General features: G+C 63.8%; 1 protein-coding gene across 4 annotated transcripts; it reads right to left on the bottom strand.

Moving 5' to 3' along the window:
- Positions 1 to 1,197: 1,197 nt before the first annotated feature.
- Positions 1,198 to 18,699, bottom strand: DBNL (drebrin like). Of its 4 annotated transcripts, XM_075175028.1 has the most exons (14): positions 18,584 to 18,699; positions 17,352 to 17,407; positions 14,793 to 14,905; positions 14,181 to 14,255; positions 13,603 to 13,749; positions 11,317 to 11,394; positions 10,525 to 10,676; positions 9,338 to 9,392; positions 8,767 to 8,841; positions 8,520 to 8,622; positions 7,028 to 7,177; positions 4,432 to 4,538; positions 2,945 to 3,050; positions 1,198 to 2,377 (listed from the first exon to the last, which is right to left on the bottom strand). In XM_075175028.1, the coding sequence occupies exons 1-14, from the start codon at positions 18,664 to 18,666 to the stop codon at positions 2,238 to 2,240; spliced, it is 1,440 nt and encodes a 479-aa protein (XP_075031129.1). In that variant the 5' UTR covers positions 18,667 to 18,699; the 3' UTR covers positions 1,198 to 2,237. The 4 variants fall into 4 exon arrangements, with proteins under 4 accessions (XP_075031129.1, XP_075031130.1, XP_075031132.1 ...); XM_075175029.1 differs by lacking the exon at positions 7,028 to 7,177; XM_075175031.1 differs by lacking the exons at positions 17,352 to 17,407; positions 18,584 to 18,699 and adding an exon at positions 15,901 to 16,118.
- Between the last annotated feature and the right edge of the window lie 3,620 nt (positions 18,700 to 22,319).

The following is a 22,319-nucleotide window of genomic DNA, read 5'->3' as shown; positions in this document are numbered from 1 at the left end:
CCACCCCGTCCCCACTCTGCCTCTGTGCCCACGCCGTGCCCACACCATGCCCACGCCGTGCCCACTCTGCCTCTGCCCACGCCGTGCCCACACCATGCCCATGCCATGCCCACACCATGCCCACGCCGTGCCCACGCGTCTCCCCCATCCTGCGCCCAGGCCCTGGCGAATAAAGGGTCGGTGCCGGGTCCTGTGTCTCGCTGCTCTGGGTGCGGTGCCAGCCCTGGGGATGGGGGCACACGGGCAGGGCTGGGGACAGGGGGGGACACGGACAGAGCAGGGCTATGGCAGCGCGGGGGCTGTGATGGTGGCAGGAAGATGTCCCCAGCACCCTGGCGTGATGCCACCCCACACGGCATCCTGTGGGGCCACCTGTGTCACGAGCGCACCAGGCCTCTGCCCCACGGGGGGATGCCCACTGCCGTACGATGTCCCCAGGGCCTGGCAGCACCCGTGCGTGCCGAGGTGACCGGGGAGCACCCAGCCCCACCATAGCTGGGAGAGGTGGGAGACGGGCACCTGCGGGGCTGCCAGCCCTGGGTCTCCAGTGTCCCCACGTCCCCAGATCACCCCAAATCCAGTGTCCTCACGTCCCCAGATCACCCCAAATCCAGTGTCCCCACATCCCCAGATCACCCATGTCCCCAAGTCCCTCGTGTCCCCAAATCCCCGGTGTCCCTGCATGACTGGCACCTGCATCCCCAAGGTCCCCCCATCCCAGTGTCCCTGCAGCCTCGGTGTCCCCATGTCCCCGGTGTCCCCACCCCCCTGCTATCTCCACAGTCCCTGCATCCCCCACGTCCTCAGTGTCCCCAAATCCCCAGCGTCCCCCCAAAACACCCCTAAAGCCCCTCTACGCACCCGGGGCCATCCAGACCTGCTCATTTCTGCTGGCCGCTGGCTCCGGCTGTTTTTCTGACCAACCCTCCCTCCCTCCCTCATTAGACTCCAATAATTAGTGCTGGGGCTAATTATTTATCTAATTATCCCTGCCTTCGCTCCCCTCTCTGGAGCACGAGCCCGGTCACGCTGACCCCTTCAAAAACGTGCAGCGATTCCCACGCACGGCTCCGCTTCACCTTATTAAAAGATTTCTCGTTAGCGCTCGTGGTTGACGGTAGGGAATACGTGAGCTCTGCCCCAAAACACCCGCATTTCACCCCAATTCGTGTCCGGGACCGCACAGCCGGATCCTGCTGCAGCCATCACCAAAGAAAAGCCCTTTTATTATTGCCGGGAGGGATGGGGATGGGACGGGAGCGGGGGGAAGGAGCCCACGGGATCCCGGGGGAACGGGCTCGGAGGAGCCGCCGCGTCCCCCAGCGCCCGTGGGAGGAGTGGGCGAGCCGGGACCCCCGGCATCTCCAACCTCCTTCTACTTCTAAAGCGACACCAAGGGGAGAAACTCAACGAGGGGGGAAGGTGGCAGCTGGGCTGGGCTCTTCCTTGTTCACAGTGAATTTGGGGTGACGGTGGGGGTGGGAGGGATCCCACGCTCACAGGTTTCGCTAAAAAATAAACCCAAACCACCCACTTTGGCCTCGCCGGATCTCCTCGGCAGGGGAGCTGGCTCACGGGTGATTTAAATCCCCGCAGCACGGTTTGGGGAGAGGGAAGGGCAGAGGAAACCCCTCCGGTGGGGACAGCGGGGAGGAAAACACGGGGACACTGGTGGCAGCCCCGGTGGGGAGCTCTCGGGTGCTGGGGGTGGTGGTGGCAACGCTGCGGAGCCAGGTTTTGGCTCTCCAGGTGGTGTTAGACCCCGCGAGATGCTAAAAACAATCCAGTGAGCTTCGTCAGCCGGCCGAAATGGGGAAAGGGGTTTCTCCGTCGTGGCCACGGGGTCGGAGGGAGCGCGGGGGGGGGGGGGGAAGGCAACTTGTTCCCTGAAAATGCCCCGTAGGGATTTGTCATCCCCTCCTTCAGCCCTGAAAGAGAATTCACGCTCCAAACCAGAGGGAGGAGGGGGGAGATCAGCACTGCAGGGGCTCAGGATGGGATCGGACCCTTCATCCCGACCGAGGGCCAGCTACGGGGGACGGGAGAGGGCGGAGGAGAGCAGCACCGGGGTCAGCCCCGCTGCCGAGGGAGCAGGGCGATGGCACTTCACTCGGAGAGAAGGAAAAAAAAAAAAAGAAGGAAGAAAAGCCACATATCGCTTGGAAGAATCAGGCAGGAGCCAAGTGCTCCCGGGGGGGACGGAGCGGCTCTGGTCCCCGCAGCCCCCGCCAGCCCCCCTACTCTATCAGTTCCACGTAATTAGCAGGGAACATGCCGAAGTGGCCGTCGGGACCGTAGCCGCGCCACCAGCCTTCGTCGATCATCTCGATGTTGGTGATGATGTTCTCCGGATCAAACGAGATCTCGGTGTCATCAGCTGGAACGAGACAGAACGAGGGAGGGGGTTAAAACCAACCCAATCCCCCCCCCCAGCACGGCCGGAGACGCTGGGAGCCCCCCGCCAGCCTCGGACGTCCCTCCCGCAGGGACACGCAGCCCCCCAACCCGCCGGACACCCCCTTGCTTAAAGAAAGGAGTCGGGGCTGCGTCCTGCTGGAGCCCAAACCACTTTTCGCAGCAGACGGGCGATTTTACGGCTGGAGAAGGCAAGGGCAGCTCAGCGCCGCTGCTGCTGTGAAAGGCCGGGGGTGCGGTAAAATATAAAATGTGAAAATCTGGGCAAAACAGGCTCCGAGGCTGGAGGCAGGGGAGGGAAGGGAGGGAGGCGAGCGAGAAACAGATGTCAGGGATAAAAAGAGAAGCCATCAGCTTCCTTCCTTCCTTTTCCAGCTCCAGTTTGGGTGGAATCTGCTCTACCCAGCACCCTGCCGTGGGATCGCCCGGCAGGATGGGTGATGTCTCCGGTCCAGCTCTCTGGGAACAGACTGGGCCCAGCAAACCCCTGCCCAGTTCGGAGGGAAAGGCAAAGCTCCGCAGGTCTTACCGGCCTGATAGTCGTAGAGCGCCCGCGCGCACAGCCCCTTCCCCGTCAGGTCCGGCGGCTGCTGGTACTCCACGGGGTAGTCGTATTTGGCATCGTCAACTTGTTCCTTCGGGAAGGAGAGAGGCAGGAAAGGAGTGAAGAGCGCGAACGATGCCGTGCCAGGCAGCTCGTCCTTCGTTAGCCGCAGCGAGGGTCTGCGCTCCGGGCTCTCGCCACCCCAACGCAGGGCACAGGGGGTGCGCGTCACCCCCGCTCCGCTTCTCGCCGCCCCGCTTGGTTTCCCGGGTGGATCGGGAGGTGCGCGCCGGGAATTGTAGGAGAAAACAGTGGGAGGGAGGAGTACCACACCGTGCAACACCCAGAGGTTTAGATCAGCCCCCCGAACCTCGGAGAGCTGGGCAGCAGGGCCCACTGCCCCCCACCTAAAAACGCAGGTTCTGGGGGCTCCACGTGTCTCTGCCAGGAGATGAAGGAGATGAACGTGGAAACCAGCCTCGCACCCCAGAGCGAAGGCGGCCAGTTCTCCGGTTTGGCTCACAAACCGGTACCGATCCTGCAGCGCCTCCGGCCCGGCAGCCAGCATCACAACCAGAAATGCCGGAGACCAGCAGCAGACAATCCTGGAAGCCAATCCCTCGGGATCTCCGCGGCAGACAGCGGTTCCTCACCCCCACGTTTAAGCCTGTTGAAGCTGGACAAGCTCCAGCTCCAGTTTTCCAAGCATTTCTCTCCCATTACTATTTTGAGACCTGAGCTGGCTGCTTTTTTACTTTTCTTTCGTCCAGAAAGGCCGAGGCGATGGCTCAGCCCATCTCCTGCTCCTTTTGAACCAGCTGGACGCTTCCAGCCAAATTTGAGAAGGAGAAAATTGAGTATGTTTGAAATGCTTATGGTTTTGGGGGGCGGGGGACGGGACAAGACGGATGAATAGAGGAGAGGAAACCAAACGGCCACCGCATCTCCGAGGGAAATACTGCAGCACGACACAACCCCGCTATTAGACATTGGAGAATCTGAGGGACACGCCATGAATAGCCGGGCTTTGTCGGCTCCGCTGGTTGTGGGTGTGCACAGAAGCAGGAGAAAGAGGAGAAGGCACAAAGAGCCTGATGAGAGGCTCCCCCCTTGCTCCCTCCCGGGGCTCCAGGGACAGGGCAATGACCAGCTGGAGCACCCCAGGGTGCGGGATGGGTGACGGGGGCTCAGCGCCACCACCTCTCGCTGTCAGCGCTGGGAAGGGACGCGGCAGCATCCCCTCGCCGTGCGGCTGCGGCCTGAGCGCGTGCGAGCTCCGGGGTTTCTCCGTTTCCTACTGATTTCAGCCCAGGCAGCCGGGCTCCGAGCACCGGCGGGAGCGTTTGCACCCAAAGAGAAGAGAGGCTCCTAAGAGGGTTCCAGACAAAGCCACGCTCTCCCGCACGAGGACCCTGGCCAGCTCTGGGGTGCTCTTTTCTCCCCCCGGGGTCCTCTCTCCCCCACGCACCGACCTGAGGAGGTTCTTCATAGATGGCCGAGGGGTCCGGCGGCTCCTCGTACAGATTTGCCTCTTCCGCGTGGGAAGGCGGGACGCTTGAATTGTACCCAGTGTCTTGCCCTGCGGAAGAACCGGACGGTATTTCACCACGATATCCGTCACCAAAACCTCTCCCCGTCCCCTCGTTCGTCCAACTCCTGCTCCGGGACGAAGTGCCACCGAGCTGGACGTCACCCGGGTCTCCTGTCCTGCAGAGGGGACGGGTCCAGCAAGCACGAACCCAGCCCTGGGGCGAGCAGGGGTTTAGGGAACGATAAAAAGGACAAGGCAGGGATCCAGGATCTCCGAGGGGGAAGAGGAATAAGTTTGCTCAAGATGAACCATTCCCGAGCTGCTCCTCGTGGTGAGCACCAAACCTGACGGGGAAGGCTTGGCGCAGAGACCCTGGCCAAGAGCAGCATCTAGCGGTGACCGCAGCCGGGGACCGCCGGAGCTCGGCCCCGGCCCCAGCTCGTCCCCGGCCCCAGCTCGTCCCCGGTCCCAGCTCGGCCCCGGTCCCAGATCGTCCCTGGCCCCAGCTCGTCCCCGGCCCCAGCTCGTCCCCGGTCCCAGCTCGGCCCCGGTCCCAGATCGTCCCTGGCCCCAGCTCGTCCCCGGCCCCAGCTCGTCCCTGGCCCCAGCTCGTCCCCGTCCCCAGCTCGTCCCCGGCCCCAGCTCGTCCCTGGCCCCAGCTCGTCCCCAGCTCGTCCCTGGCCCCAGCTCGTCCCCAGCTCGTCCCTGGTCCCAGCTCGTCCCCAGCCCCAGCTCGTCCCTGGTCCCAGCTCGTCCCCGGCCCCAGCTCGTCCCCGGCCCCAGCTCGTCCCTGGTCCCAGCTCGTCCCCAGCCCCAGCTCGTCCCCGGTCCCAGCTCGTCCCCGGCCCCAGCTCGTCCCTGGTCCCAGCTCGTCCCCGGCCCCAGCTCGTCCCTGGCCCCAGCTCGTCCCCGGCCCCAGCTCGTCCCTGGCCCCAGCTCGTCCCCGGCCCCAGCTCGTCCCTGGTCCCAGCTCGTCCCTGGTCCCAGCTCGTCCCCAGCTCGTCCCTGGTCCCAGCTCGTCCCCGGCCCCAGCTCGTTCTCAGCTCGTCCCCGGTCCCAGCTCGTCCCCGGCCCCAGCTCGTCCCCGGCCCCAGCTCGTTCCCAGCTCGTCCCTGGTCCCAGCTCGTCCCTGGTCCCAGCTCGTCCCTGGTCCCAGCTCGTCCCCAGCTCGTCCCTGGTCCCAGCTCGTCCCCAGCCCCAGCTCGTTCCCAGCTCGTCCCCGGTCCCAGCTCGTCCCCAGCCCCAGCTCGTCCCCAGCCCCAGCTCGTCCCCAGCTCGTCCCCAGCCCCAGCTCGTCCCTGGTCCCAGCTCGTCCCTGGTCCCAGCTCGTCCCCAGCTCGTCCCTGGCCCCAGCTCGTCCCCAGCCCCAGCTCGTCCCCAGCTCATCCCCGGCCCCAGCTCATCCCTGGTCCCAGCTCGTCCCCGGCCCCAGCTCGTCCCCGGCCCCAGCTCGTCCCTGGTCCCAGCTCGCCCCCGGCCCTCAAGTCGCCGGGGCGGACGGGCGAGAAAGCCTAACCAGCCACTCTGAAACAACCGCTGGTTTTGCTCCACCAAAGAAAATCTACTTCTGGCTGAAGCATTTTGCTGAACCCAATCCCTCAAAGGGTTTGGTTTTGAAGCAGGTACATTTTGACTTATTTGGGAAAAGGCGGCTTGGAGGTCGTTTCCCAACTCCCACCTTCCTGAAGCAAAGCTCCGGAGCAGCCTCGGGACAGGGCAGTGAGCAGCCTGGCGAGCTGGGGACAAGCCAGCAGGGACGTGAAACCACACAGCTCCTCAAGGTCAAGGCAACACCTCCGTGCCGCCCACGGCGCACGGGGAGACCTTCTGGATAGAGCCAGCCCTCCTCCAGACTGGCTCTTCCCACCCAACCCACCCGAAAGGGGACAGAGCATCTTCCCCCCACGCAGAGAAAGCTCTTCGTAGCCCGGCTCCCTCTCCCTGCCTTGCCACCCCAGCCCCGGCGGCGAGGGCAGCGATGCCCGGGCAGACGGGCACCACCAGCCCTGCACCGACGACACGCACAGATCCTCTGGTCTTTACTGGGACGGCGAGACCCAGCCCTGTCTAACTGCTAGAGCTGGCTGCCCAGAGGGAAATCCCAGCCCGGGGGTGGAAAACCTCCTTTGCTGGGTCTCGAAGGCATTTTGGAAAGGTCTGAGCGTGAACCTCAACGCCCCTGCAGCGGGGAGGTCTGGAGAGGGGCTCTGGGGGAGCCCGTAGCTGAATTTCAGCCTTCCAGCCAGGAGATGTCCTCATCCCCTCGGCCGCCGAACCTCCTGCTAGGTCTGAGAAGGAAAGGAGGGACTTTTGCACCAGGCAGCAATAATTTTCCTCCCTCCGCAGCCTCAGCATCGCGCTCAGCTTTGGAGACAAAGCCTGCGGGTTCCCGGCCTAAAGATGGGTTCGTGCTCTGCCGAGGCACGGCAAAACCAAACAGAAACTGGGGGCCTGGCCTCGACGTGCTCAATTTTGGGGACCCGTTTGGAGAAACGAGGTGAAAAGCTTTGATCGAGCGAGGAAGCAAAGCCACGCACCTGCGGCGGGTACCGGAGAGGCTGGAGGCGTCCCCCAAGCAGAGGAGGGGGTGAAGGAGGCTGGGGGAACATCCCGGGCGGGAGAGACGGGAGAAGCAGGACACGGCCCGGAGTTCACCTCCTTCTGCAGGAAAGGGCTGCGAAGTTTGCCTAGAAAAGGAGTCAAACGGGCTGCAGGAGCCGGGCGGGCATCGAGGCTTCCAGCCGCACGGCGACAGCCCCAGGAGTCAGTCACCAAAGGGCGTTGTCGGATGCCTTAGGAACCCACGGCTGGGTTATCCTCCTAAGCAGGATTTTCCAGCTCCGATCCCGGTTGTGGAAAACAAGTTTGTCTACTGGTTACAGCGGTAGCTGCGGCCAAGCAAAACAAAGAAGAAAAAAAAAAAAGACGTAATTCTGGGGAGGAAGAGGACACCGTCACCCAGGTCCTGCTCTCCGGGTTTTCCACGGTGATTTTTGGAGCACCCTGGATTTCGCAGACATTAGGATCAGCAACTGGGAGAGGCGCGATTCAAACTGGTTGCTGCCAGCCTTCTAAGCCGGCGCGTTTTCCTTTGGCAGAAGGTCACGATTCGCTGTTATCTCCCCCATCTATGCCTCCGAACGCAAATACAAGCGAAGCAGGAGAGTTACGAGACGAGCCCTACCCGAGCACAGCGGTGAATAAGCACCAAGACTTGCCAGCCTACCCTTAACCTGGGTTTTATCGGCGCCAGGGCGTTTGTCTCCCCTTCCTCCATTGAAAAACATCAAATATTGACGGAAACGAGGGAAATCCCGCGGGATTTCTCACCCTCAGAAATCAGCCGCCCCCCGTGATAGACATTTTCCCATTTCACCCTGGCTTGCCTAAGCAAGAGAGCGCATTTGCGCTCCTATCACAAAATAAAAGTGCTTATTCCAAATTAATTCAAGCTACTTTCAGGGAGGTTGAGCTGAGGAGGAGATGTTCACCCCGGGACGTGACGTGTTCTCAGCCACTTCCTCGGCTACAGTTGCAGCTTCGGTTTTCAGAGCTTCCTGGTTTCTATCTGACAGATCAGGTCGGTCTCTTCTAAAGGGACGCGCGCTCCTGCTCGCTTCAACCAGTGCAAAAAATGGGGTGGAATTTACGGCAGTCAGGAGCGATCGCGACAGCGGTCCCTTTCTGGCGTTAAGGTATTTAGTTTTCATTAAAAAAATGAAATTTAAGCTTCAGAAGCGGAGTCGAAGTACGGAAAACTTCTGCCTCGGCTGTTAAAACCCGGCGCAGCTCGCAGCGAGAGCCTCACCACGAAAAACGTGGCGCGAGCCGGGCGTGAGGCATTGCTCTGCCTCCGGCAGAGGACACCGGGTGTGACGAGAGCTGCCCGTGCTCAGCGGGAGCCGTGGCCCCCCGGGTAACACACCCACCCCAAACACATCATCTCCGTGCCCAGATTTACCCGGTGCGGGGAACGGGAACCGGCTCACGCCGCCCGACCCGCTGCGAGCGTCGCACCCCGCGCCGTACCTGGCTGGGAAGCCGTCACCGCGTCCGCCGGCACCGACTTCTCCCTCTGCTTGAAGATATCCCGGGGGTTCACCGCTCTCTGCGCTATCAGCGACGCGGCCTCCTGCGAAGGCGAAGAGCGCACGAACCCCGCGGTCAAGGCACCTCGGCCTTGAGACGGGGAGCAGCACCCCCACCGCGGCACGAGGCGGGGAGCTGAGCCGACGCAGCCCCCCGCCCCCCCAGCAAAACGCTCCTGGCAGCGTACCTGGGCTTTCTCCACCGATTCGCTTCTCTTGAAGCCCTTCCGCTGCCTGGCCTCGTACTCCTCGGCTTGCTCCTTCTGCAGCACAAGAGAGGGTCTGGTACAAGCCCCCTCCTTCCCCATCCAGCCCCCTCCCTCCCCATCCAGCCCCCTCCCTCCCCATCCAGCCCCAGGACCAGAGAAACGGGAACACGGAGCAGATGGAAGGTGAACGGGGAGGAAAGCCGCAGGTTTGCTGGGCTGAGGATAAGGACTTGGTTTCCTCCAGGTTCTTCTTTGGAATTTTAAACTCTGTTTTCCCCGGAGGCTGCGGCTGGACCGGCCGTCGGGAGCGCACGGCCGGCGTGAGCAGAGATAGAAAGCGAAATCGAGGATGGAGCAAGAGACCTGGAGGAGCGGCTCGTGGCACCTCTCCTGCCAGAGCGCGTCCGTGGGTCTTTCCACGTCCCCCACCCGCCGTGACAACACCCGGGGTGCTCCTCCGTCACCCTCCTGCAGCGTGGTCTGCACCGCGGCACCCTGTCCTCTCCGTGGCGGGGGATGTGTGAAGAAACCTCGCCTCGCCGAAGCTCACCCATTGCTGCTGCTCCCTGTCCCTGTTCTCCGCCTCCTGCTGCTGCTGGAGCCTCCTGAGGTGACAAAGGACAAATCGGGGGGATGGAACAGGCAGGACGAGCGCTTTGCTCTGCACGGGGCTGCTCTGGGACCTCACCCTGCTGCAGCCACACGGGGAAGACCAAAGGAAGGACATTGCCCCTCACCTCCGGGGCCAGCTGCGGAGCCACGGGTCACCCCCCCGGAGCCGTGCGGGAGAGAGGGGGAGAGGAGCAGGAGCTGCTCCAAAGAGCGGGATGAAACCGGGGAAATCTCTTCCTTCAGGGGCACGGATAAGAGCACGCGGCACGGAGGGGGCCGGGCAGACTTCCCCATCCGAGCCGAAAACAGGAAGGCAGTGCCCGCTGCGGCTCGCAGAAGCGAGCTCCACCACCGAACAGGGGTCACGCCGGGCTCAGAGGGGAAGGAAATCAGCACAATGCCGGGCCCCCCACGCACCACCTCCTCTCTGCGGGGCGCAGAGCTCCCACCAGCCGGCCCGGACCTCCGGCACCCCACGAGCGGTGGCCGCGGGTTTCAAGGATGTGTTTCAGAAGCACCCGGCAAGGGCGGGGGGGTTGGTCCTGGGGGCAGGACCCACGGGCAGGGAGACCCCTGGATGATGGTGGACAAGCACCCAAGCTCGGCGGCGGTTCGGCCGGGGAGAAGATGCTCTCTCCACCCCAGGGGCTTGGTGGGGGACACCCAGGCGGAGGAGCCCACGGTTCAGGCAGATCAGCCGGGCCAAACCTCCGCCACCGCTCCGGGAAGGTGAGCGAAGGCGAACGCAACCCATTCGCGGGAGCAAACCGATATTTGGGTTGCCCGGGGGGGCTACGGGGAGGATGGGACCCGCGGATCGCAGCGCCCGAGGGCAGCGTGCCACGGGGGCGGGCGGGCTGAGCCTGCCCCAGCGCGAGCCGAGGCGGATCCCCTCTCAGCTGCCGCCTTAAAGGAGGTTTCCTGGAATCGCAGCAGCGGAGAACGCAGGGACAGGATCCGCCGCTCCCCGAGGAACAACCCTCCGCCGGCAGCGCAGGGGCTGGAGCGGGGACAGCAGCTCGGAAAAGGTGGTGACAAGGGCACACAGCACCCCCGAGAGCAAAGCCAGAGAGCGGGACGGGCTCCGGGAATCGTTACGAACGCTCGTCAGTGGCAGGGACTCACTTCTGGGCTTCGATTTCGTTGGATCTTGCTTTATATCTCTGTTCTCGCCCCGCCGCTTCCTGCAGCTCCCGCTCCCGACGCTCTCTCTCTAGCCGCTGCCGCTCCTCCTCCGCTCTCCTCTTCTCCTCCAGCCGGCGGTTTTCTTCATCTTTCTAAGGGGAGACGGGCATCAAAGTCGTGGGTTTAACGCTGCCAACTCTGAGAACCCCCCCCCCCAGCTCTTTGCACGCCGCGCTGTGCCGCCAGCCAGCGCGGCGGATCCCAGGGCGTGCGGCACCCGTAACGCTGCCGCAGCCTGAAGGTTCGCAGGTTATTGCTAAATCGCTCTAAAACCCCGGTGTGAAGCAAACCTGAGTTGGAAACAAATCCAGAGCAGTTTGCTCTGCTGTTCAGCCTTGGAGAGCTGCCTTCAAAAAGATCAAAAACCAGCTCCCTCACCCAAACGGAGTTTGTCGTCCACCGGCAGCCGGGAGTTTGTCATCCCCCCCAACGCCTGCCCCAGCAGCCCGGAGCCAAATTAAGATAAAATAAAAAGCATCTTGCTCTTCAAGACTAATTTTCTCCTCCCCTTGCACCTGGAGGCAGCAGGACCTCTGCAGCCAGCCCAGCTCCCCGCTGCTTTCCCCCCCCCATCCATCATCCCCCCCCTTTGCCAGAGATCTGGATCCCCGACTCCCGGGCAGGAGAGCCCAGGGTAGAGAAGGAAGACGCAGACGGAGAGAAATCTCCAGCTACATCCAAATGCCTCGTCCTACTCGCGCCTGGCTGCTGAAGAGAAGCGGCAGCGCTCACCTCAGCTTTGGCCCAGAAATTATCTTTATTGACTCTCTTGATTTCGGACATTGCGTTCGTCTTCTGGTAGACAGAGCCCTGGGGAGAGGCAGAAGGCAGCACGTGTGAGCGGTACTCACTTAGAAATTAGAGTTTTTGCATTCCTCTGCAGAAATTTGTCCCTGCGGCTTTCTCCTGCTGCAACGGGACCGGCCGGACCCTCTTTGCCGTCCCCTGGCAGAGGGCACCCAGCCCCCCGCAGCCACGGGCCAGCAGGCTGGCTTGAAAGGGTCGACGGAAGATATTTAGCGTGAAGGGTAAAAAGAAAAAAAAAAAGAGACACTTGGTGATAGAATATAACAGCAAAACCAGTACGGTCCCAGGTTCAGCACAGTCTGTGACTTTTTAGAAGTTACGATAACCTGGCGCTTTGCCCCAGACTTTAAAGAAGGGCTTGCTGAAGCCCGACGATGCGCGTGTTGCCAAAAACGGGGACTCCCAGCCCGGTTTTCCTCTTGCCTCAAGCAAAAATCAGGTTGCTAAAGCTCTGCAGAGCCCAGGCTGGAGCAGCCAGCAAAGAAGTAACCGGGACAGACGGGAACCTGGCCCCGGGGCAGAGCCAGGGTCTGGCGCAGCTCAGGTTTGCTCTTCACCCGCGTCTCAGAGCAGGGTCAAGCAATCCAGAGGCGGAGAGCAGCTGCGGCCGAGCTGCTCCTTTCTACAGCTGAGAATCCCCACTGGCGTGTTAAAAAAAACCACCTCCCTACGGAACATTTCCACCTTGCCGACACTTCAGTCGTGGTCAACGGAGTTAAACCCAGTTGGCGGCCGGTCACGAGCGGTGTTCCCCAGGGCTCAGTACTGGGGCCGGTCCTGTTCAATATCTTTATCAATGATCTGGACGAGGGGATCGAGTGCTCCCTCAGTTTGGAGATGACACCAGGCTGGGCGGGAGTGTTGATCTGCTGGAGGGTGGGAAGGCTCTGCAGAGGGACCTGGACAGGCTGGATCGATGGCCGAGGCCAATGTATGAGGTTCAACAAGGCCAAGTGCCGGGTCCTGCACTTGGGCCACAACAACCCCAGGCAACGCTGCAGGCTTGGGGAAGAGTGGCTGGAAAGTGCCCGGAGGAAAAGGACCTGGGGTGCTGGTCGACAGCGGCTGAACATGAGCCGGCAGTGTGCTCAGGTGGCCAAGAAGGCCAATGGCATCCTGGCCTGTATCAGAACTGGTGTGGCCAGCAGGAGCAGGGAGGTGACCCTGCCCCTGTACTGGGCACTGGTGAGGCCGCACCTCGAATCCTGTGTTCAGTTCTGGGCCCCTCACCACAAGAAGGACATGGAGGTGCTGGAGCGTGTCCAGAGGAGGGCAACGGAGCTGGTGAAGGGCCTGGAGCACAAGTCTGATGGGGAGCGGCTGAGGGAACTGGGGGTGTTCAGCCTGGAGAAGAGGAGGCTCAGGGGAGACCTCATCGCTCTACAACTCCCTGGAAGGAGGTTGTAGCGAGGTGGGGGTTGGTCTCTTCTCCCAAGTAACAGCGATATGACGAGAGGAAACGGCCTCAAGTTGTGCCAGGGGAGGTTTAGATTGGACATTGGGAGAAATTTCTTTACTGAAAGAGTGGTCAGGCCTTGGACCAGGCTGCCCAGGGAAGTGGTGGAGTCACCGACCCTGGAAGTATTTAAAAGAGGTGTGGATGAGGCACTTGGGGACATGGTGTAGTGGGCATGGGGGTGTTGGGTTGACGGTTGGACTCGGTGATCTTAGAGGTCTCTTCCAACCTTAATGATTCTGTGATTCTATGATTCTGTGATTCTGTGACTCTGTGACTCTGCGATTCACAGCGCCGGGGGAAGCCTCAGCGTTCGTCTGCAAGCAGGCCAAACGCCGCTGCACCGACACATCTCGTTCCCTGCCCCTCGGCCGCACCACAGCCTCGGAGAAACCCCAGGCCTCGCGGATACCCTGCAGCTTTGGAAAGCTGGAGTTTTTGCGTCTCTAAAAAACCTGGATCGGCCTGGGGGGAATCAGTCCTGCCTAAAAAAAACGGTCGGGCCTAGGGAGGGGAGAGCCCAGGCTTCCTGCTCGCTGCCCGGGCATCTCGGCTCCGCCACCACCCCGGGCTCCTGCCCCGACGCACTCCGCAACGAGCCAGAGCGAGGAGCCAGCCTCTGAAAAACGGAAAATCCTCCGCGCTTCCTCGGGGACCCCCTTCCACCGCAGGGTGACGGCGGTCCCAGACCCTGCCCCTGCCCCCCTGCCAGCCCAGAGGGACCAGAAAGCCCCCCCCCGCCGCAGCGAACTCACCACGGGAGCCTGAGGGCCCGAGTCCTGGAACTTGCTGCTCTCCTTGTGGAAGTTGTAGTTGGCCCCAGAGGCCTTGGCAACCTTCTCCATGATGAGATCGGGCTCCACGTCCTCCTCCGCGCGAGCGTTGATGGTGACGTGAGCCCCCTGAGCAGGGAGAGAGCCAGCACGGGAGTGAGCGGGCGACTCCAGGGGCCACTAAACCCACCCTGCGGCTTCCACGGCTCCTGCCCGCGCTCCCGGAGCTCCCAAGGGAAGGAAAAAAGGCTCAGGTGACAAAGGGAGGTCACCGGCCGCCCTAAAATAACGCAACGCTGGGAAAGCAAAGGCTTGCCAGGGGAAGGGAGGCTCGTTTCGCCTCCTCCGGAGCTGTTTTCGACTGCCGGAGGTTTGCGTTGCGGATCAGCCTCTGAAAGGCACCGCGGGGAGTATCGAGAGCCGGGGCAGCCCTCCTGGCCACGGCCCTGCCTGCAAACAGACGCCTCCGAGCCACCCCGAAGAGCAGCGCGAGCCCACGCAGGGCGCAGGTTCCCTAACCCGGGGCCCGCCGACGCGGTGCAATGAAAAGAGGACCAGACCTTTAAGAAGTTCGCTACGGTGCTGACGTGGTTGGCGCAGGCTCCTTTCCTCACGTCATTCACGCCTTCGCCGGTCTGCGAAGAGAAACCATCGGCACCTGCTTACCCGAGGGTCCCAGCCCAGGCGGTTCTTAGAGAAGCAGCGCCTTGATCTAAGCCCGCAACCCACGGTGAGGGCTTCACCGGGGCTTACGGGGTGGAAAAAGACCCCGCTCCGCAGCGAGCGCTGCTCAGAGGGACACGGCGAGCCTCCCGCCCAGCCACAACGGCCACACCGCGAGGGCTCCAGGCTCCTGCCGACCCTCAAGCCCTTCATTCAACCCATCCTAGATGGGTTCAGAGCCGTTCGCCGGCAGCGTCGCTGCCAGCCGAGCCAGCTACGTGGCCGAAGAGATGCAACGGGGCAGTGAATCCTCCCAGCCGCCGTTCGCCTGCGTCCACGGGGTTTGGACTAGGCAGGCACAGCGGCGGGCACGGAACGCCCTCGGAATTGCAGCTTGGTGGAGGGGATTCAACACGTTGGCTGCCGAGCGTTCGGCGACGATTCCAGAGAGAATCGACGGGAGAAACGGTCATTTATTTCCACCAGGTCCCTCCCAGGTCCCCACTCACCCAGTTGACGAGGACGTATTTGGGCAGGCCGGAGTTGGGATCCTTCACCCTACAGAAAGCATACATCACCTTCCCGCTGTTGAGCTCCTCCACCATCTCCTCCAGGCCACCATCTGCCCCGGGAGAGAAACGAGAGGGCGTGAGGCAAGCAGATCCCGTACACGTGGTGGGAAGGGCCGAGCCGGCGGAGGCTGTTTGTTTGCCGGAGATTATTCCCGTTAGATTTGGAGTTGTCCTACACCGAGAGTATTTCAGAGCCCTCGTGTTTGCCCTAGCCCTTCCGTTACCCGCTCGTTTGCGCGGGAGCCGCGTCTCAGCCTGCTCTCACCCACGCCCCCGGCCCCAGCAGCCTTCGCCGCCGGAGATTCTCTTCCTCAGACCTTCGCTTCGACAAGCACAACTCCGTGTACGGAAAGATCCCGGGTCCGCCACGCAAGTCAAGCGACGACAGAGAAGGGAAAGGAGATGCTCACGTGCCCCAGACTAATTAGAGGCTTTAACCAGCGCAGGCAGCTGCAAACTCTGCCCACAGGTTCCTACACGAAACCACGCTGCCAGGTCTCCGGCGAGCACCGGAAAACAGCTCGACGGGAGATCGGAAAGGTCCCAAAAAGCGGAGGAGGAACTGGTTACGCCTTGTTCCCGTCCCACCTTCGAAGACCGGCGGCGGCTGTGACGAGCTCTGCTTCGTCAGAGGGGAAGTAGAGACGAAACCCAGACGCTGGGTAAAGCCACGCTCGCAGGAGAAACCCCTGCCCTCACGCTTTCCTCGCTGGTGTTCATCGCCCGGGGCCCCTCCAGGCAGGTTTTTGCAGGGGCTGCTCTCAGCTACGAGCTTGGGGAGGAAGGAGGAGAGCCCACCTCCGCCCAGAGGGGAAAAAAATTGTGCCAGGCTCAGCAGAGGGGTCGTGCGAGACGGGCGAGCGATGGAAAGGGCTACGTTGCCCCACGAACCGCCGCATCGCTCCTCTGCTAAAAGCGTACGCCAAAAAACTACCAGAAAAGGAGGAAAAACGCAAAAACATGTGCTCTCATTTCGAAAAAATTCCCACAGACCACGATTTGGTTTGCCTGACCCCTGAAAAGCGGAAAACGAGCTACTGCTTACCATCAAACACCGGCAGCCGGCTCTGTTTTGCTCTGCACTGCAGCAGGACCAGAGATCGTTTTCTTCTCCGCTATTAAATATTTACGCTTCGGCTCTAAATTTGGCACGGCGGTTTCCAAGCCCAGCAAAAAAGTTTAAGGCTGGAAGTCTGAAGCCGGTCGGCTGACGGGAGCCCTCGGCCGGGCGCCGGGAGGGCCCCGGGGCTGCGTGTTTGCTGGGTCAATATTTAACGGGCACGGAAGGACACAAAGGGAAATGCTGGGAGGAGCAGAGCTCTGCGGAGAGGTCAGGGCTCCGGTAAAAGGGAGCGGCAGAGTTACGCTGCGCCTAAGTAAGCAGGGTTCAGCAGAAAAACCACACGGGACTTTTAATTTTCACACAAAACTCAGCGAGCAGCTAACGCCTGCGCCAGCCCTAAATTCAGATCTCACTTCCATACGACCCTGAGCCTTCGCCAGCGGCAAATCCGCGTCTCGGCCCCACCGAGGGTCGCCCGCAGCCGCTCCCTAGCGCAGGCAGTCGCATCCTCTGCGGCCTCCTCCCCGCAGCCCTCGTCTGCAGCTCAATAAGAGCTTTTGCCGAACAAAAGGTCCCAGCGCCAAACCAGCCGCAACGCCGGCTTTGCCGAACCCTGCGAAGCTGCCCAGAAACGTCTCACCTGACCGCGATCGCCAAGAGCTTCGTGGGTTGGGAGAAACACTTGCAAATGAGAAAGGGAGGGAATCCAGCCGAGAGCCGGAGGATGCAAACCTGGAGAGCGGAGAAACCTGCCCGGATGTGTTGTTTTCTACCAGCTTTCGTTTTGCATCAAGAAACGTTTGTGTGGGAATCGGCAGCCGGATAAAAAAATAAAAAATAAAAAAAAAGTCCCAGGAAGCAGGGAACCGAAGCAAGATTTTAGCAGCAGCAGCAGCAAGCTGGAATCGGCAGCCTGAGAAAGCCGGCTTGGAAGCGTTTCGTGGTCCTTCCTTCATCTTGCGCTGCGGCCGGCTGGGATCTAAAATACTTCAGGATTGCAAAGAGGTACAAGGACCCGAACTTCGGATCCTTCGGAAAAGAGGAAAACGAAAGGGAAGGAGAAGGCAGAGCCAGGCGTGCGCCTCTCCCGCCTGCCACCGAGACTCTTCTCTGTTTTTCCTCGCTCAGAAACTGCACCAAACGCCCCGGTGCTCCCAGCCGTGCGCTCTCGCCCTCGTCCCGCCGCCGAGGCCACCCCCCCGCCGCCGGCGCCGAGGGGCGAGAACAGGGATTAAACTAAAAATCACCCTTTACCGAGGGGTGAGGGAGCCAGCACCGTTCCCCACGGCTGGAGCCGTTCCAGGGGGAGGCTGGATGCCACCAGAAGCACCGAGTGACAAAAGCCAGCCAGACCTCGTGAGCTGAGCCCTGCCAACAAGCCCGGCGGCGGCCGGCGGCGCCGGGCGAGGGGGGACGGTCCCTAACACGCTCACCTCCGGAGCCGGCCACGCGCAGGTCGTTGCTGTTGCCTTCGTAGGTGAAGAGAGCCCTAAAATAAAAGCAGGAGCGGAGGTTTTAGCCAGCCCGGTGAGAAACGCTCGTCCCAAACCTCACAGCCCGCCAGCATCTCCTCTCCTGCCCCAGCTCCTCTGGACCCCCTGCAGCGCACCCCAAAAACTCACGGTACCCACCCAGGGTGTCCACACAGCCCTGACACCCCCGATGCACATAGGGCCCCCCACCCCACACACCCCCTGCCCCACATCCCAGATACTTCCTGATCCCCCAGGCACCCCACATCCCCCCAGGCACCCCACACCCCACATCACCCCACACACCCCACATCCCGCCCAGGCACCCCACACCCCTGATCCCCCCAGGCACCCCACATCCCCCCAGGGACCCCACACCCCTGATCCCCTCAGGCACCCCAGGCACCCCACATCCCCCCCCCAGACATCCCACATCCCCCCAGGCACCCCACATCCCACATCCCCCCCCAGGCACCCCACATCCCCCCAGGCACCCCACAACCCACATCCCCCCAGGCACCCCACATCCCACATCCCCCCCCAGGCACCCCACATCCCCCCAGGCACCCCACATCTCCCCAGGCACCCCACATCCCCCCAGGCACCCCACACCCCTGATCCCCTCAGGCACTCCACACCCCACATCCCCCCCCAGGCACCCCACATCCCCCCAGGCACCCCACACCCCCCTCAGGCTCCCCACACCCCTGATCTCTAGATGTCCCACCCCCACACCCCCTGCTTCCCCTACACACCCCACACCTCCACTCCAGACACCCCCATACCCCTGATCCCCCCTATACACCCCGCATCCCCCCCCCGACACCCCCACTCCCTCTAACTGACCCTTCCCACCCCACATCCCCCCCGCAGACACCGGCCCAGCCCTAAATCTCCCCCTACACCCCCAGCCTCCCCACCGCACCCCGACACCCCCACACAGCCCGGTTTCGCCTTACCCCCCCCAATCCCACCCCACCCCCTCAGATCCCCCCATACACCCCAGACCCCCCCCAGACCCCCCTGATCCCCCCTATACACCCTCCCCACCCCCCCTGCACCCCCCACATCCCCTTTCCCCACCCCCCCCACCCCTCACATCCCCCCCGCCCCCCTCCAATCTGCCCTTGCAGACCCTCCCCCCCCCCCCCGGCCCATCCCGCTCCCCCAGCCCCCCCCCCCCCGCCCCTCACCAGTCGGTGGGGCTCCCCGCCGCCACCACCCGCCCGTAGGCCTCCTGCAGCGCCCGCCCGTTCTTGCTGAGGTTCAGCGCCATGGCAGCGCCCGCTCCCGGCCCGCCCCGCGCCGCCACCGCCGCCCGGCCCCGCCCACCGCCCCACCGACCGCTCCGGGCCCGCCCCGCCGGTTCTACCGGGCCCGCCCCGCCGCCGGCCCGGCCCCGAAACGCCCCGGCACTTCCCGCCCCGGAACAGCCACGCCCCCGGACTGCCATGCCACGCCCTCCGGTCGCCACGCCACGCCTCCAGACCGCTACGCCACGCCCCCGGATCGCCATGCCACGCCCCTCGGAGGGGTCTCGTTGTTCCCCTTAGCCTCCACGCCACGCCCCTCAGACGGGCCTCGCCACACCCCTTAGACTCCACGCCACGCCCCGGGAGCGATACGCCACGCCCCCGGATCGCCACGCCACGCCCCTCAGGCGGGCCTCGCCACACTCCTTAGCCTCCACGCCCCGCCCCCGGAGCGATACGCCCCGCCCCCGGACCGCCAAGCCTCGCCCCCAAATCGCCACGCCACACCCCCGGACCGTTACGCCCTTGGATTGTCCCGCCCCTTCCCTAGAACGCCCCGCCCCTGGACTACCACGCCACGCCCCAGAACGGCCTCGCCCCAGGAATGCCCCGCCCCCGCCCCGCCCCACCCCGGAACCGGCAGCCGCTGAGCCCGGCCCCGGGGACCCCCGGAGCGGGGTGGCTCCCGGGACCCCCCCATCCTGGAGTGGCCTTTGGGGTCCCCCGCCCCGGTGCAGCCCTGGGGAGCCCCCGCCCCCCGAGACACCCAGACAACCCCCGCCACGTGGCCCCCGTGCCCCCACCCCCCATTCCAGAGGGTTCAACGCAGCCCCCCCAAACGCAGCCCCCCCAAACGCAGCCCCCCCCCCCCCGCCCCCAGGCCACGAAAATCTGAATTTCTGCGGATTTCCCCCACTTCACAGCCCGGTGGGCGGGAGGGGCCCGGGGGGGGGCTCTGGGCATTGCAGCAGCTTTGAGCCCGGAGCTTTTTGGGGTGCAAATGCACCTCGATTTTACCCAAAATCATCAAAATTCTGCTTTTTTGGGGGGGAAACACATGGGGTTGGGGTTCAGAGAAAGGGGGATTTTGGCACGACAAAGATTTTCCCATGCTGGGTATGGGGGGGGTCCCTCTTCTCTGCCCCCCGAAGAGTCACCCCAAAAATAAGGTGCGGTGGGAAGGGAAGGGGGGGGTTCAAGCACCAAACCAAAATTGCCTTTTTTCTGTTGTAGAGCTAAAAAACCACCCCCCGTGGGAGTGACCATCCCCCCGTGGGGGTGACCGTCCCCCCGTGGGGGTGACCGACCCCAGGCGCGGTGGCCTTGTCCCCGCGGGGCCGTGGGGTGGCCCGCGATGGGACGCAGCTGCTGGGGGGGTGAGAGGTACCCGAATATAATTAGCGGAGGTGAAAACGAGGAGCCCCCCCACCCCCCCACCCCAGGCTGCCAGGAGCTGGCTGGGACTGGGGGGCACAGCTGGGGAGATGCCCCACGCGGGGCAGGGGGGCACGGCCAGAGGGATGCCCCACGCGGGGCAGGGGGGCACGGCCGGAGGGGTGCCTCCACGGGGCAGGGGGGCACGGCCGGAGGGATGCCCCACGCGGGGCAGGGGGGCACGGCCGGAGGGGTGCCTCCACGGGGCAGGGGGGTGCTGCTGCCAGGGATGGGGGTTCGCCCAGCGCTGGCACCACGCACGGGGGTTTCTCTGCCGGAGGTTTCGAGGCCGATGCCCCCCCTCCAGCGCAGCCCCGGGAGGGCATGGGACCACTGCCCCGATGCCACCTCCAGCCTCGCCATACCCCGCTCTGCCACCGGCCGCCCTGCGCCCCTCACCCCCTCCGTGCCTCAGTTTCCCTGCTTGGAGCAGGGCGCTGAGACCCCCCCATTTACTTTCCAAATTCGGGGGGACGGGGAGAGCTCGTCCCCCAAGCTGTGCCAGCCGCCCCTGGGGCACAAGAAGTCCCAGGGGGGGTCGGGTTGGGGGGGCAGGAGGTGGCCGGGGTGGGGGACAGGAGGTGGCCTCACCCTGCCCGCGGGGGGGGGGGGGTGGCAGATGCCCCCTACCAGGCTGCTGCCAGCCCCGCCTGGCTGCAGAGCTCGATGTCCCCAGCATGCGCTAATGGGCCATTTGCAGGTCGTGTCCCCCCCACCCCGACCCTGCCCCCGGGACAACCCCCCCCCCAAACGCCCCCGGAGCCCGGCCCCGAGCCAGCTGCCAACCTCTGGCTGGAGCCGTGCTGCCCCCCGGGTGGAGAGTGGGGTGCTCGGGGGATTTTTGGGGTGTCCCTCCCAGCTGCACACCCCCCCCGCCATGGGATCCCCTTTCCCTGCCCCAGAGGGGGCTTTGCTCCTAGCTCTTCCTCCGAGCCTTCCGCCGCATTTGGGGTCACCCTAAAGTGGGACAAGCAGGGGGGTCATGGAGGCAGGAGGGTCTCCCCAAAAAATCCGGCAGCGTTTTACCCCATCCCGCCGGCCTCGGGGGGCAACGGGGTGAAAAACCCACCCGTGAGCCGTCACCGTCATCCACCGGCAAAATAACCGGGGGCCGAGCTCCCACCGCCCCGGGAGGGTGAGGTTGGGTTTAACGAGCCCCCCTGGGACCCCCCGATTGTCCCCAGCACCGGTGATGGTGACGGTGTTGTGCCGGAATTTGTCTCCTTGGGGCTTCAGACTTTGGCTGGAGAGGTGGTGGAGGGGGGGTGGGTGTCCCCCCCGCGATGTCCCCAGCCACCAGGGGAAAAGGCGGGGGGTGCAGAGGTGGGATGGGGTGGGAGATGGTGGATGGAGTGGTCAAGGGTCCTGGGGTGGCTGAGAGTCCCGAGGTGTCCAAGGGTCCTGGGGTGGCTGAGGGTCCTGGGGTGGTTGAGGGACCTGGGGTGCCGAGGGGCAACTGAGGGTCCCAGGGTGTCCAAGGGTCGCAGGGTGGCTGAAGGTCCTGGGTTGGCTGAGGGTCCAGGGGCAGCTGAGGGTCCTGGGGTGCTCAAGGGTCCCATGGTGCCTGTAGGTCCTGGGACTGCTGAGGGTCCCGAGGTGTCCAAGGGTCCTGGGGTGGCTGAAGGTCCTGGGGTGGTTGAGGGACCTGGGGTGCTGAGGGGCAACTGAGGGCCCCAGGGTGTCCGAAGGTCCCAGGGTGGCTGAAGGTCCTGGGTTGGCTGAGGGTCCAGGGGCAGCTGAGGGTCCTGGGGTGCTCAAGGGTCCCATGGTGCCTGTAGGTCCTGGGACTGCTGAGGGTCCCGAGGTGTCCAAGGGTCCTGGGGTGGCTGAAGGTCCTGGGGTGGTTGAGGGACCTGGGGTGCCGAGGGGCAACTGAGGGTCCCAGGGTGTCCGAAGGTCCCAGGGTGGCTGAAGGTCCTGGGTTGGCTGAGGGTCCAGGGGCAGCTGAGGGTCCTGGGGTGCTCAAGGGTCCCATGGTGCCTGTAGGTCCTGGGACTGCTGAGGGTCCCGAGGTGTCCAAGGGTCCTGGGGTGGCTGAGGGTCCTGGGATGGTTGAGGGACCTGGGGTGCTGAGGGGCAACTGAGGGTCCCAGGGTGTCCAAAGGTCCCAGGGTGGCTGAAGGTCCTGGGTTGGCTGAGGGTCCAGGGACAGCTGAGGGTCCTGGGGTGGTCAAGGGTCCCATGCTGCCTGTAGGTCCTGGGTCTGCTGAGGGTCCTGGGGTATGTGAGGATCCCAGAGTGT

This window comes from Calonectris borealis, chromosome 27 (genome assembly GCF_964195595.1).
Source record: "Calonectris borealis chromosome 27, bCalBor7.hap1.2, whole genome shotgun sequence".
Classification (NCBI taxonomy): Eukaryota; Metazoa; Chordata; class Aves; order Procellariiformes; family Procellariidae; genus Calonectris; species Calonectris borealis.
Note: the sequence above shows the minus strand (reverse complement) of the source record. Positions and strands in the feature narration are given on the sequence as shown.

Bases quoted from the DNA above. Each gene is read 5' to 3' on its own strand.
- DBNL (XM_075175028.1), bottom strand. From the start codon at position 18,666: ATGGCGCTGAACCTCAGCAAGAACGGGCGGGCGCTGCAGGAGGCCTAC. The intron at 14,256-14,792 runs GTGAGTGGGGAC...TTCTCTTCGCAG, and splicing joins AATACGTCCTCGTCAACTGG to ACCGGCGAAGGCGTGAATGA. The intron at 9,393-10,524 runs GTGAGTCCCTGC...TTGTCACCTCAG, and splicing joins AACGAAATCGAAGCCCAGAA to GAGGCTCCAGCAGCAGCAGG.